The sequence below is a fragment of the Lytechinus variegatus genome, chromosome 1 (assembly GCF_018143015.1).
Source record: "Lytechinus variegatus isolate NC3 chromosome 1, Lvar_3.0, whole genome shotgun sequence".
NCBI lineage: Eukaryota > Metazoa > Echinodermata > Echinoidea > Temnopleuroida > Toxopneustidae > Lytechinus > Lytechinus variegatus.
In genome coordinates, this window is record NC_054740.1 from 5784659 (window position 1) to 5798705 (window position 14047).

The following is a 14047-nucleotide window of genomic DNA, read 5'->3' on the forward strand; positions in this document are numbered from 1 at the left end:
CCTATCTCAGGTGAGCTCCCATTCCAACAAAAGGTCCGTACTTATAATTACTTTTCAAAATGAAATAATTCTGAATAAGCTTTCAAAACTAGCAGGAATTACAGGAATTTGATCCCGGGATTCGATCAATTTTCTATGTGTTTCCAGATATTTTATAACCCCCTTTTAAAAATTCTCAGGAGTCCTAAGAGCTGGAGAGAGATAAAAAAAACACCCCTTTTATAAAGAAATCTCCGGGTGAAATAGAATTACCGGTACCCCCCTTTTTTTTCTACAATTCGCGGGCCGGACTAGATTCTCCCGCGAAAAGGTGCCCCTTTACCGGACAGTTTTGAGTGGGGGCCGGGGAGGGGGTCTGGATATGAACCATAGAGATATATACTTAATAACCTAATTAGTATACATCTCTATGATATGAACTTAAAAACTTCAGCTTTAGCTGAGCTGAGTTGAGCTAGCGAGCAGCAGATCGAATCATCAGGGCGCCGAGCGTGGTAGACCCCACGCGGCCCGGCCGCCGGGAGCCTGGCAGCGCCACGGTACGATTTAATACCGTATCTATATCGTCGCTCAATATGAAGTGCTGCATGCATGTCTGTAAAACTCTGGGAAAAACGACACAGCCACTGAGGAAATTATCAGTAATATCATGGACGAAATTTCGGGAAAGCGCCGAAAGATGGAAAAGAGCTCAAGGGGTATATTCTTGGACGGCTGAGAAGGTGTGGGATGCTTTTAATTTGGATGAAAATGAGGATCTTAAGGATGACATCAGCGCACGATTTGGCTTCCACCGGCAATGCTATCAGCGATTTACTTGTATAGCGAAAATAGCACGTGCCGAAAGAAAGCTTGAAAAGCAGCTTCAACAACAGCATTCCTCATCGCTGACTCAAAGTATAACGAGTGATGATACTTCAAAAAGCCAACGAAAAGGTTAAAGAGCTTAGATTTTTAAAGATTTCTCATGCTCGTCTTGCTAGTACTTTTTTAGTAGTGCCAACCTAGTGCACTTTCTCACCCATTCCGACCAAATGTAACCAGTGCTCACAGATAACCCGGAGGCGTATCTGGGGAGTAAAATAAAGTCATCTACTCTAGGAGTCTAGCCTACGTAGATTAGATGACTTTTTTTACTCCCCAGACTCCTCCAGGCTACTCACAGACTAGTCGGTCGCTGAGCTGGGCGGGGTGAACGCATGAGGCCGGCCGGAGCAGGGCTGCAGGATTTTTTCGTTTGGCAAGAAATGGGTGCGAAAGTGCACGAGCGCCGATAATTTCAAGCATACGTGAAAAGAATTTCAGTATGAAGGGGGGGCATGTCTGGGAACCTAACAATTTTGACTTCAGGTTAAATATGAGTTTCTTTTTATTTCACAAAATTCAGCTGACAATGTTACTTGTACTTTTATATAAAGACTAGTGTGCCAACATTTTTCCCGGGGGGGGGGCCACTTACATTGACGAGTGGATACCATGCGCGACCAAAAAAACACGTAAAAAGGATGTCCTTTTTAAGATGGGGCACGTTACGTATGTAACGTGATTAAGGGTGTCAAAAACACAAAATATTGAAAAAGGGGTATCTGTTTCGCTCAGAAAAATATACGTGTTTAGGGTCAAATGTACAGGGATGACAAAACAAAATCAAAACGTTTCATAAAGGATGTCCTTTTTTTCCCCAACACTACGTGTTTAAGTCCGATTTGGGCGAAGTGTGGAAGGTGGGGCTGTACTAAACCAAACTAATGGTGTGTAAAGGTAAAACCGACGACCAACGGACCTGTGACAAACAAAATATTGCTATATTTGTTTAGGGGTTCATTTCAGGGAATATTTGCCAAGACTCAAGAGTATCGTTTTGTTTCCAATACTTGTTAGGGTTGCATTTTCAGAATATGGAAAATATATCGCTGTACTTGTTTAGGGGCTCGATTCTGGGAATACTTGCCAATAGTATTTGTTTCCAATACTTGTTAAGGGTAGGGTTTCACACGCCAATACTTGTTAAGGGGTGCATTTTCAGAATTAGGAAAGTACGTGTTTAGGGGGCTTTTCAAGACCCCTTGGTCCCGCATGGTATCCACTCGTCAATGGAGGTGCCCCCCTCGACATTTTTCTAAATTTATTTACCGGTAGGTAAGTATCCTTTCGAACAAGCACCGCAAATCAGGGTGCAATATGCCTGTACAACCTTTTACCAGATATCATTTTTGTCACAGGCCCATTGCATTGGAATGAATTACCCAAACCCCTCCGATTCATACTATCATAATCATAGAAGACGAACAGGAAATGGGAAAAAACATCTGATATGGATTAATGGTGGAATCTATTCTATTCTTTTTCCTCATTTTGTACATATCTTATCTCTTTTCATGTGTATACAATTTTCATTTACTTTTGGGTATTAATGTATACATGTAGTATCATATTTGATTTATTTTGTTATTTTACATAGTTAATTATTTTTGTTTATATTTGAATATGTCACCATGTTTGATATTAGTGTTTGTATGAAGAGCCCCAACGAAAACCAGCTTGTTGCTGATTGAGCTACCCTTCTTTTAAATATTACAAATAAATTAAAAAAAATTAACAGAAATATCTAGATCTTCTCAGATCTTCTAGACAAGATAAAAATTTTTGTTCCAAAATTCCTATGCAAGTCATGAGATTGAACAAAAAATGGTGCCCCATGTACTTTGTGCACCAATTCACTTTGCACACGATTCAGAAATTCAGGGATTTTGATGAAGGCTGTAATTTGAGGCCACCTCTTGAAATTCAATATTTTTCCACCAGAGTCAGAGTTTTGAGTCAGATTTTCTAATGAAAAGTCTAACATTACATGTATATTAATATCTATGTATTTCAGGTATAAATTTTGTGCCTGTTGTGTATCTTCTTTTCTTAGTATGCCGGGGGGGGGGGGGGGGGGGGGAGTTACCTGGATTATGATTGGAAGGGGTGTGAGGCTTGGGGCTTGAAACCCTTCTCAAAATACAGACCTAAGGATTTTTGGTCGGCCAAGTGTGCCAGATATGCATAGAGTGACGCACCCTGGTGCCCATTGCTATTGTCAAAGATACTACAAGCCTTGTAGTAGGCAAGTAGGGGAAGATCGGACAGTATAGACCGAGTAATGAAACGCTTGAAAAGAGCACCCTACAGCGTTGAGTAAGCAACAACCTTTTTTTACCTTTGTGTATCGTGATATGGTTGTGTACAAAACATACAAAACATCCCTTCTCCCATTTTCCCCATAATACTCATTGCTAGTGGGCATTCTTCTCCATGAGCATTAATTGAGCATTTCAAAAATTCGCCGAAGTGTCCGATCTTCCCCTTACAGTATCTTTGCTATCGTACCAAGATGTTGAAATACTACAGGTAGAAGAATCTACTAGTCCCGGCTACTCATACTCTCCACTGGGACTATTAGATCTATAGACATTTCCTGGGGCTTTTCCCAGGGATTCTTGTTTTTTTTTTTCAGAAACAGACTCATGTCTAAGGATTATTCAGTTGAAAAATAGGACCCATGGCTAAGGATTTCGTGCAATAGTAAGACCCATGTTTAAGTTGTTTTTTTTTTAAAAAACGACCCACTTGAGTGGCACATTCCCTCATGCAATTTATATGCGAGTAGCCTTCCCTGGGCAGTGTGTGCGCAGACAAGGGGCACTAGGCAGACTTAGGGGACCTTACCATATCATGTGCCCGGAGGTGCTTGTCTAAAAATGAGGATCTGGTGTGTATTCTGGTCATTTCTATTTCGAACATTCCTTCTGAACATAAAATTAGGATTAGCCCTAGAGATTATAGGAAAATATTTGAAACATAAATCATTTCTGAAAGTATAACAAAAGTAAAAAAAAAAAGAATTGTATGATTTTTTTGTGCTCATCTATTTGTATCTCTTTTTATTTACTTTTAGAAAATCTACAATCGACTCCTGTTTCTGCAGTCCTAGTCCCACAAGGTGAGCTGAAAGATTATTTAAAGTAATCTTCAACTAATTCTGCACATAACAAGGTCAAGGTGTGGTAAGGGGGCACATCCAGTGCCCCCCCCCCCTCCATGAGAACCAAATTTTGCTTTCTGTGATGTTAACTTCCTTCAGTTTAGTCCTTATATAATCTAGATGGATACTGCATCTTTTATCTCACTGCAGCCGCAGATAGTAGTCTTCCGCAGTTAGATGTATTAATGTAATAATACATCTAACTGCGGAAGACTACTAATAATGCTGATGTTTCACGTAATAACATCAGATTGGTAAAGGCAAAACCAAAGCTTTAGCCTTGCTTTAGATTATAGGCTTCCTTTAATTGTTTAATTGAGAGTGAAGACCTTTATATGTTTTTGCTTGATTTCTGAACTAACAAGCCCCACCTATTTTGTTTTTTTGATCTGTCATCAGCCTCTTGTACCTGGTATTTATCAATTGCATCTTGATGCAATGTAATTCTCTTTTGTGAGGTTTTAGAAGTGCCAGGGGGTAAGATAGTGAGACTGCAGTACCTTATCAGGCCCAATGGAATAATAAAGCACTTCTCCATGACTCCCCAACCGGGTGCTTTTGTCTTATTTTGTCAGACATGTAACTGATACTGGGCTTGGGGCTGTATCTGTGTTAGCACCTTGATAATCCCATTTCCAATTTTTTCCCTTGTTTTTTTTTTATCTCGAGATTGTTGTGGGGTACTAGTATACATTAATATTTTATGTCTTATCTTATTGGCACATCCAATATTATCAGGAATGACAGAAACATCCCCTTTCCAGTTTTTTGGGAACCAAATCTTGGTCTTTGTCACATTGAATTTTCCCTTGAAATTCAAATTTTCATTCATTATTTTCATAGATAATGCAGAACCACCAGCCAAACGTCTTCACAGATCTCCAGTGACAATATCCTCTGAAGAAGAGAGGAAACACATCATTGAAGGGGAATGTTGCATCATTTGTAAATCAAACCGTTATTATCGGGAATGGCATTCTGGCAAGAGACTAAGAGAGCGTCTTTCCACCTGCCAGACACCAAATGCTAGAAGTTTGTTAGAGAAGGCAGCAAGAGGGACTGGTAACCATTTTACATAACTTTTTTTTCCAGTTGATTGCAAATTACGTGTGAAATATTGATGTTTTTTATGTAAATGTGAAATGAAGATATGAAATGTGTGCTGTTGAAAGAAAAAAGGTATTTATATAATATTGACTGGCGAGGAACATCAAATATTTTACCCACAAAAGAATGATATTGGCCAGTTTTTAGATGAGGGAAATATGATTTTTTTCTAAGGCAATGTCTTTGATGTTCCCCGAAAGAAGAGCCAGTCAATATTTTTATCATCCAAATCAGAAATCTAGAACAAAAATCATGAAAGTGGAGATATTTCTTGCAAGAATATGGTTCTACTGTGTCATGTTGATACCAGGGGCCTGTTACAACCGATAATGTCGCATCAACACATAATGTCGTAGATTTCGACATTATGCCAAGAGTGTCCGACGCATAATGTCGTAGTTTTTCTAACGCATAACGTCACATGTCGCAATGCATAATGTCGTAGCAAATTGTCAACGCATAATGTCGCAACGCATAATGTCACGCGGTATTTTCTTCAGGACTCGAGCTAGAGATAAGATATGAAATATACTTTCACTAAGTATTTTGAGACACGAGAAAGAGAATTAAGTAATTGGGAAATCAGGATAACTCTTTGTATGGATATTTATCGGTTTATTGCCATTTCGTCTACTGCCTTTTTCTCCACTATCCCATGGTCTGATATCATTTCGTCTACCATTAGTTAGTCAACTATCAACATAGTCCAATAATCATTTCGTCTAATGACTATCTCATCTAATAGCCAGTTGGTCTAATAACCGTTTTGTTATAATCATTTAGTCTAATTGTATTTTTTTCAATTGGTCCAATATCCACTTTGTCCAATATTATAACGTCTATTACCTTTTGATTGAGTAGCCAATTGGTCTAATAACCACTTGGTCTACTCTCATTTCATCAATGTTCCATTAGGTCTAACATCAGTTGGTTCGCTATCATTTTGTCTAAACCCATTTCGGTTAACAATCATTTGATATCGTTGCCATGGGTCCAATCACCAATATGTCCAATCACAGGTTCTAGGACAATTACCTCCCGGACAATCACCTTCCGGACTTCTACCCCCTGGACAATTACCCCCCCCCCCCCCCCGAAAATTACCCCCGGACAATTAACCCGAGAACAATTACCCCCCGGACAATTACCCCTGGACAACTACCCCCCGAGGACAACTACCCCTGAGGACAATTACCCCCAGGATAATTACTGCCGAGGACAATTACCACCTTGAACAATAACCCTCCCTCAGGGACAATAACCCCCAAGACAAAGGGAGTGCATAGAGACATATGGCGGCCGTATCTTTGACGTAAGAAGTACTCAAAGCATTCTCAAGTATGTTTGAATCAAACGAATGCAGTAGGAAAGCCGTTGAAAGTGAGCTCCATCTGCAAATCTTTACCAAAACCCCAAATTCTATCATAATTTTTATGTTATGGTAGCACAAGATCATTCTTTCTGGCAATCTTCGCAGTGGTGTAACTACAGGCCTGCCAACTTCTCCGGTTTTTCCGGAGTTTCTCCGTTTTTGTCTCACCTGCGAAGCAAAGTGAGACTATAGGCGCCGCTTTTCCGACGGCGGCGGCGGCGGCGGCGGCGGCGTCAACATCAAATCTTAACCTGAGGTTAAGTTTTTGAAATGACATCATAACTTAGAAAGTATATGGACCTAGTTCATGAAACTTGGCCATAAGGTTAATCAAGTATTACTGAACATCCTATTAGAGTTTCATGTCACATGACCAAGGTCAAAGGTCATTTAGGGTCAATGAACTTAGACCATGTTGGAGGAATCAACATCGAAATCTTAACCTGTGGTTAAGTTTTTGAAATGTCATCATAACTTAGAAAATATATGGACCTAGTTCATGAAACTTGGACATAAGGTTAATCAAGTATCACTGAACATCCTGCATGAGTTTCACGTCACATGACCAAGGTCAAAGGTCATTTAGGGTCAATGAACTTTGGCCGAATTGGGGATATCTGTTGAATTCCCATCATAACTTTGAAAGTTTATGGATCTGATTCATGAAACTTGGACATAATAGTAATCAAGCATCACTGAAAATTTTGTGCAAGTTTCAGGTCTCATGATTAAGGTCAAAGGTCATTTAGGGTCAATGAACTTTGGCCGAATCAGGGGTATCTGTTGAATTACCATCATAACTTTGATAGTTTATTGGTCTAGTTCATTAAACTTGGACATTAGAGTAATCAAGTATCACTGAACATCCTGTGCACGTTTCAGGTCACATGACCAAGGTCAAAGGTCAATGAACTTTGGCCGAATTGGGTGTATCTGTTGAATTACCATCATAACTTTGAAAGTTTATGGATCTGATTCATGAAACTTGTACATAAGAGTAATCAAGTATCACTGAATATCCTGTTTGAGTTTCAGGTCACATGATCAAGGTCAAAGGTCATGTAAGGTCAATGAACTTTGGCCATGTTGGGGTTTTTTGGTGAATCTCTGTAAGTTTATTGGTCTAGTTCATAAAAAGTGGACATAAGAGTAACCATGTATCACTGAACATCTTGTGCGAGTTAGAGTAGTATTCAAAGTCAGCACTGCTGCTATATTGAACCGCGTGATGCAGGTGAGACGGCCAGAGGCATTCCACTTGTTCAGAATTTATAGCGGCCCAAAAGCGGAGAACTCCGTTTTCTTTGTATTTCAGATGATTTTCTTTTTTCTTTGGGAAATGACGCACTTTCCGTCTGCCTACGGCTCTCTCTCTGAGTCCTCTCAATGTTACATTTACGTACGTACGCACGTGTGTCGGATCGTACCTATATACCGTGCGTAACGTTAATTAAACGCATGCACTACGCGCGCGTACGTGGAGTTCAGAGTTCAATGGATAAGAACGCGTGATGGGCCTGTGCTCCGTGTGTGCATATACGAAGCGCAACAAGCCACGGCCAGCGCGCTATTTATCCGACAGCGATCGTGTGTATTGACATTGGACAGTTCGCCCGCGATCGCGAGGATTCATAGCGCGAATGTAACTCTATGCATACGATGCAGCGCTTGCGTGCCTCCGCTAGTACTACCGTGTGGGAAATGGATTGTTTCGCCAGCTGAGGGTTTAGAAACGGTAACATTTTAAACTAATATTTTGTCCTGATATTTTTATATGTGCTTTGTGCTTAGTGAGCTAAATGCTTTGGATTTTACAAGTCTGCCGTTTCAGTGCCGATTCTTGCAAACTTTTAGACCCCTGCTGTATTTTTTTTTAGTCTGTGAACTGTCATGACTGTGTGAATGATCCATGATGCCAAAAGCAAAAGGGCACAATCAAAAGTTTCGCGACGTTTACAAAGCTAAATTTCCCTGTATGACGTCATCTAGTAAGGGGAGAACAATTTGCATTTTGTCGAATATGTAGATGTGACATTAAAGTTGCACATGGAGGAATAAGAGACCTTGATATACATGGTGCCAAAAAAGCCACTTATGAAAGGCTCCAGAGAAAGGACAAGGCATAAAAAGCTCAAGAAGGGCTCCAGAAGGCTTGTTTTTAAGGTGAAATTTCCTAAATGTCCTCCAGCTCCTTGACCCCCGCCGTTGGGAGTTCGGCTTTCCGCGCGATTCGTGGACTCCTTTTTTCCATTTTCAAATGTTGGCAGGTCTGTAACTATGGGGGGCAAGGGGCATGTGCCACCACCCCCCCCCCTGAAAAGAAAAATTGGCAGAGGAAAAAAGGGGAGAAATAAAGAAAAGAGAAGGGGAACAATAGAAGAAAGAAGAGGAAAATAAGAGGAGTAAATAAGGTGAGGGGAAGGCTTTGTTTTTATGTCACTACAGTATATTAAATTTTTGGTCATGCTTCGCGCTCGCATTGCCTGTCCTCTGGGGGTAATTGTCCTCAGGGAACCTTGACGAAATGAGAGCTGACCAAGTGGTTTTTAGACCAATTGGCTACTCAATCAAAAGGTAATAGACGTAATACTATTGGACAAAGTGGATATTGGACCAATTGAAAAAAATACAATTAGACTAAATGATCATAAACAAAGCGGCTATTAGACCAACTGGCTAATAGACGAAATGGTAACTAGACGAAATGGTTATTGGACTATGTTGATATTTGACTAACTAATGGTAGACAAAATGATGGCGGAGGAAAAAAGGGAGAGAAATGAAGAAAAAAGAAGGGGAAAAAATAGAAGAAAAAAAAGAAGAGGAAAATAAGAGGAGTAAGTAAAACAAGGTGAGGGGAAGGCTTTGTTTTCATGTCAGTACAGTATATGAAATTTTTGGTCACGCTTCGCGCTCGCATTGCCTGTCCTCAGGGGGTAATTGTCCGGGGTCATTGTCCAGGGGGTAATTGTCCTCTGGGGGTTATTGTCCGGGGTGTTATTAATCTCGGGGGGGGGGGTAGTTGTCCGGATGGTGGTTGTCCGGGAGGTAATTGTCCTAGAACTGGTGATTGGACCCATGGCAACGATTCCAAATGATTGTTAGCCGAAATGGGTTTAGACAAAGTGATACCGAACCAACCGAAGTTAGACCAAATGGAACATTGACGAAATGAGAGCTGACCAAGTGGTTATAGACCAATTGGCTACTCAATCAAAAGGTAATAGACGTAATAATATTGGACAAAGTGGATATTGGACCAATTGAAAAAACTACAATTAGACTAAATGATAATAAACAAAACGGCTATTAGACCAAATGGCTATTATACGGGATGGTAATTAGACGAAATGATTATTGGACTATGTTGATATTTGACTAACTAATGGTAGACAAAATGATATCAGACCATGCGATAGTGGGGAAAAAGGCAGTAGACGAAATGGCAATAAACCGATAAATATCCATGATACAGATAGTTATCCTGATTTCCAAATCACTTAATTCTCTTTCTCGTGTCTCAAAATACTTAGTGAAAGCATATTTTATATCTTATCTGTAGCTCGAGTCCTGAAGAAAATACCGCTGTGACATTATGCGTTGCGACATGTGACATTATGCGTTGACAATTTTCTATGACATTATGCATTGCGACATGTGACGTTATGCGTTAGAAAAACGACATTATGCATTGACTGCGACATTATGCGTCGGACGTTCTTGGCATAATGTCGCAATCTGCGACATGCGTTGGTGCGACATAATCGGTTGTAACGGGGCCAGGCTCTGCACTTTCCAATTGTGGCGTACCTGTAACTATAAGATTGCGTCACTTGGGACGCATATCCAGCGCCCGGATCCAGTGCTGTCTTTGTTATGAGGTATATTGTTCCTGCACGAATCATTATGAGCGTATCTCTTTCTACGCATCCTCAAATGCCCGGATGTGAGACCAGGGAAAATGCAAAGGTATATTTTGCGTTGTCTCAGCATGCAAAGTCAGTACTCGCACAGAGACCGAGAAAAATACAAATATTATACCTATCCCTTCCCAAAATTCGGAAAATCTAGGGCAATACGGTTTGTAAATCACCAGCTCAGATGTCTGATATGGGTGATAATAAGTAATGTCAAATAGGGTATAAGCTTACAACAACGCTTACATGTATATAGCATATGATCTATAACATCTTGAAACAATACTCAGGCAATACACCAAGAACTTGCCCTTTTAATAAAACTTTGATTACGGTACATTTCAATCATTCCCACCATACTCTGCCTTCTGTTATTCCATACTTAAAGGACAAGACCACCCCAACAAAAACTTGATTTGAATAAAAAGAGAAAAATTCAACAAGCATAACACTGAAAATTTCATCAAAATCGGATGTAAAATAAGAAAGTTATGGCATTTTAAAGTTTCGCTTATTTTCAACAAAATAGTTATATGAACGAGCCAGTTACATCCAAATGAGAGAGTTGATGACATCACTCACTCACTATTTCTTTTGTATTTTATTACATGAAATATGAAATATTTTTATTTTCTCGTCATTGTCATGTGAAGTGAAGTTTCATTCCTCCTTGAACACGTAAAATTCCATTATTTTAACATTTTGTGCTTCAGGCAAGGAGGTCCTAATCGTCAAATTGAAATATTGTATAATTCAAACAATAAAAAACAAAAGAAATAGTGAGTGAGTGACATCATCGACTCTCTCATTTGGATGTAACTGGCTCGTTCATATAACTATTTTGTTGAAAATAAGCGAAACTTTGAAATGTCATAACTTTCTTATTTTACATTCGATTTTGATGAAATTTTCAGCATTGTGCTTGTCTGATTTTTCTCTATTGATTCAAATCAACATTTTTCTGAGGTGGACTTGACCTTTAACAATTAGGCTTATAACTTTACCTTGTTGACTCAATGAAATAGTTTGTTTTGTGGTATGATATCATATGAATTTAAGAGTATATGTAACTAGAATAATTGTAATTGATGATAGTAATTTCAAGTGAAATACATTGATCACCGTATTGAGTTTTATCATTCTTTTCTTTTCATATTGTGTATAAATTATGAACTTTGCTTTTTTTATGTTGACTTTATTGTATTTTCCTTACACTACAGGTAACCAAACATTACTCCTAGAACTCCAAGAAAGGGATGTGAATACATCAAAACTCCTTTACCATTCCAGCTGTTACTCTAAAACAACCAGAAAGTTTACCAAGTCTTACATCCCAAACGAAAACCCAACCGAGCCAGGATATCGAAGGAGTTTCGAACAATTTTGTAAAGATGTCATTGATACCAAGGTAATTAAAAATAAAGAAGTTTTGAATATGAAAACGTTACTGCAGATGTTCATCAAATGTGTAAAAGACGTACAGAAGTTAGATGCTTCATCTTACAGAGTTTTCAGTCTAAAGAAGAGATTGCAGAAGACCTACCCACAACTCCAGTTTGTACAACCCCCTTCTCGAAGAAAGAGCCAACTGGTGATGGTAAGGGGCGTTCAATGTCCCGACACAAGAGATTCCCTTCAACCACCAGATAGATTTGCGGTAACATCACATGACCTTGATAGTGATCTTCAAAGCGATGTAAGCACTGGTAATGATGAAAGATTGCAGGAAAAGTCATCATCTCAAGAGATTCAAGATACCTACAAGTATGTCATAGCCAGAAGTCTGAGAGATGAGTGCCTAGCATGTAAGTCATCTCCCACATGGCTACCTCAGAAAAATGATTTGTCTCTTGATGCGAGCACCAAGGAGTTGATACCTACTAAGCTGTTTAACTTTCTTGCTGTGCTGGTTGGCGCCTCTGATGAACCAGTGGAAGACGGGAAAATAAATGTCCCAGACATTGATGAGAGACGCATTGTGCCTTTAGCACAAGATATTATGCATGCTGTAAGAAACAGGTTCCCAAAACACTGACCATGACAGTCCAGCTGCACTTCAGCACACTAAAGGCTTTGCTAAACAATCTGCTTAATGTATTTGGACATTGAATGTGCAGTGATATGCATTTGTACTTCCCTAGATTATGACACCTTAAAAGCAGAGACAAATTACAAGGGCATCAGCCATTCCTCAGCATAGGACAATTTACTTTGGGAATGAAATCCTGTCAGGAATAAGAGCTAATGGCATCATTGTGTATGATGTCAGTTAAATGAATTGAAATCATTTGTATCTTAGGACGAAACATTGAAATTACTGAACTTTGAATTATAAAATCAGAAAGTTGGGAAAAGGAGCCTAAAGAGTAACAAAAAAATCATACCAACATCGGAGTACTTTAAGTTGTAAAATGTTATTGTTAATGACATAATGATAGGATATGTTTACTTGTACGGTGTCTCATTTCCTGTTTTTCTTTTATTTGACACAATGGTAATTAATTGGGGCTATTTTGCAACTCATGATAATATATATATTTTACATTTCAAGGTCTAAATTGCCAGAACCCACATGTATTTTTTTTCCTAGAGGGGGTGGCATTGACAATATTGTCATTTCTAAGGGGGAAAAACTGCAGTGGTATCCAAGGGAATATGTGTGGGTAGTTGAACTCTATTATGAAGAAATTTGATACCATGTAAAATTATCAATTCCAAAATTACTTCTGAGCAAAGATTAAGAATCTAATCAAAGATGGAAGCATAAACATTTTTATGATAGATGAATTTAGATGTGACTGATTTGATAGAAATGCAGCTGTCAATTGTGCTTCAATTTCAATAAAAGAATGATTTCCATGGTACAGTACAATTTTGTTTTATCATGCTTGCATGCATGCTCTCCAGAGGAGTCTTTCACGCATGAAAAAGGATTTTTTTCTGACAGTTAACCGTACATGTAGTTACTGTTTGACACGGGGTACTTCTCAACAATTCCAAATCAAGGAAATTTGGCTCATGCTGCAACTTGTCAGACAGGAGGTGTTGATGAAATGCTCTCATTTGGTACAATCCTTTTTTTTTTCATTTCATCTAAATCTTCATGCCTTCAGATATTGTTTCTTACTTTGCTTTTCTGTAAAGTTTTTTTTTCCCTTTCTCTTATTCTCTTATATATCATTTTTATACTGATTTGTATTCACCTCATGTTGTTTTTTGCTGTGTCTTTATCCCTGAAGAAGAGGGAGGTCCCCAAAAGACCAGAAAATTCTGTTAAACTTGCAAATATGTTCCAAATCATTGACAAATATTTATTAAAGATACAATTATGTGCTTAAAAGGTTTAAGGTAGAAATATTTGTTGTGGTGTGTTCAATAACATTTTTATGCCCCCGTAGACAAAGTCTGGAGGGGACAGCAAGCGTTGCCCCTGTCCATCCTTCCATCCCCCGCTTGGTTTCCGTTCAATAACCCGAAAAGTATTTAATGGATTTACAGAGATTTTGGCATGTAGGTAGATGACACCAAAATACAGGCTAAGTTCGAATTTGGAGTCCGCAAGTCAAAGTTCACAGCTCATTAAATATGCTAGTTGGTTTCCGCGCAATGACTCAAAAAATATTT

At 39.0% G+C, this 14047-nt stretch overlaps 1 protein-coding gene across 1 annotated transcript; it reads left to right on the forward strand.

The window, feature by feature from the left end:
• Window positions 1–312: 312 nt before the first annotated feature.
• On the forward strand, window positions 313–13688 carry LOC121413953. The gene is made up of 4 exons (XM_041607013.1): window positions 313–936; window positions 3941–3985; window positions 4871–5089; window positions 11644–13688. Exons 1-4 carry the CDS (start codon window positions 576–578, stop codon window positions 12456–12458), a joined length of 1440 nt encoding a protein of 479 aa, XP_041462947.1. The 5' UTR covers window positions 313–575; the 3' UTR covers window positions 12459–13688.
• The last annotated feature ends 359 nt before the right edge of the window (window positions 13689–14047 follow it).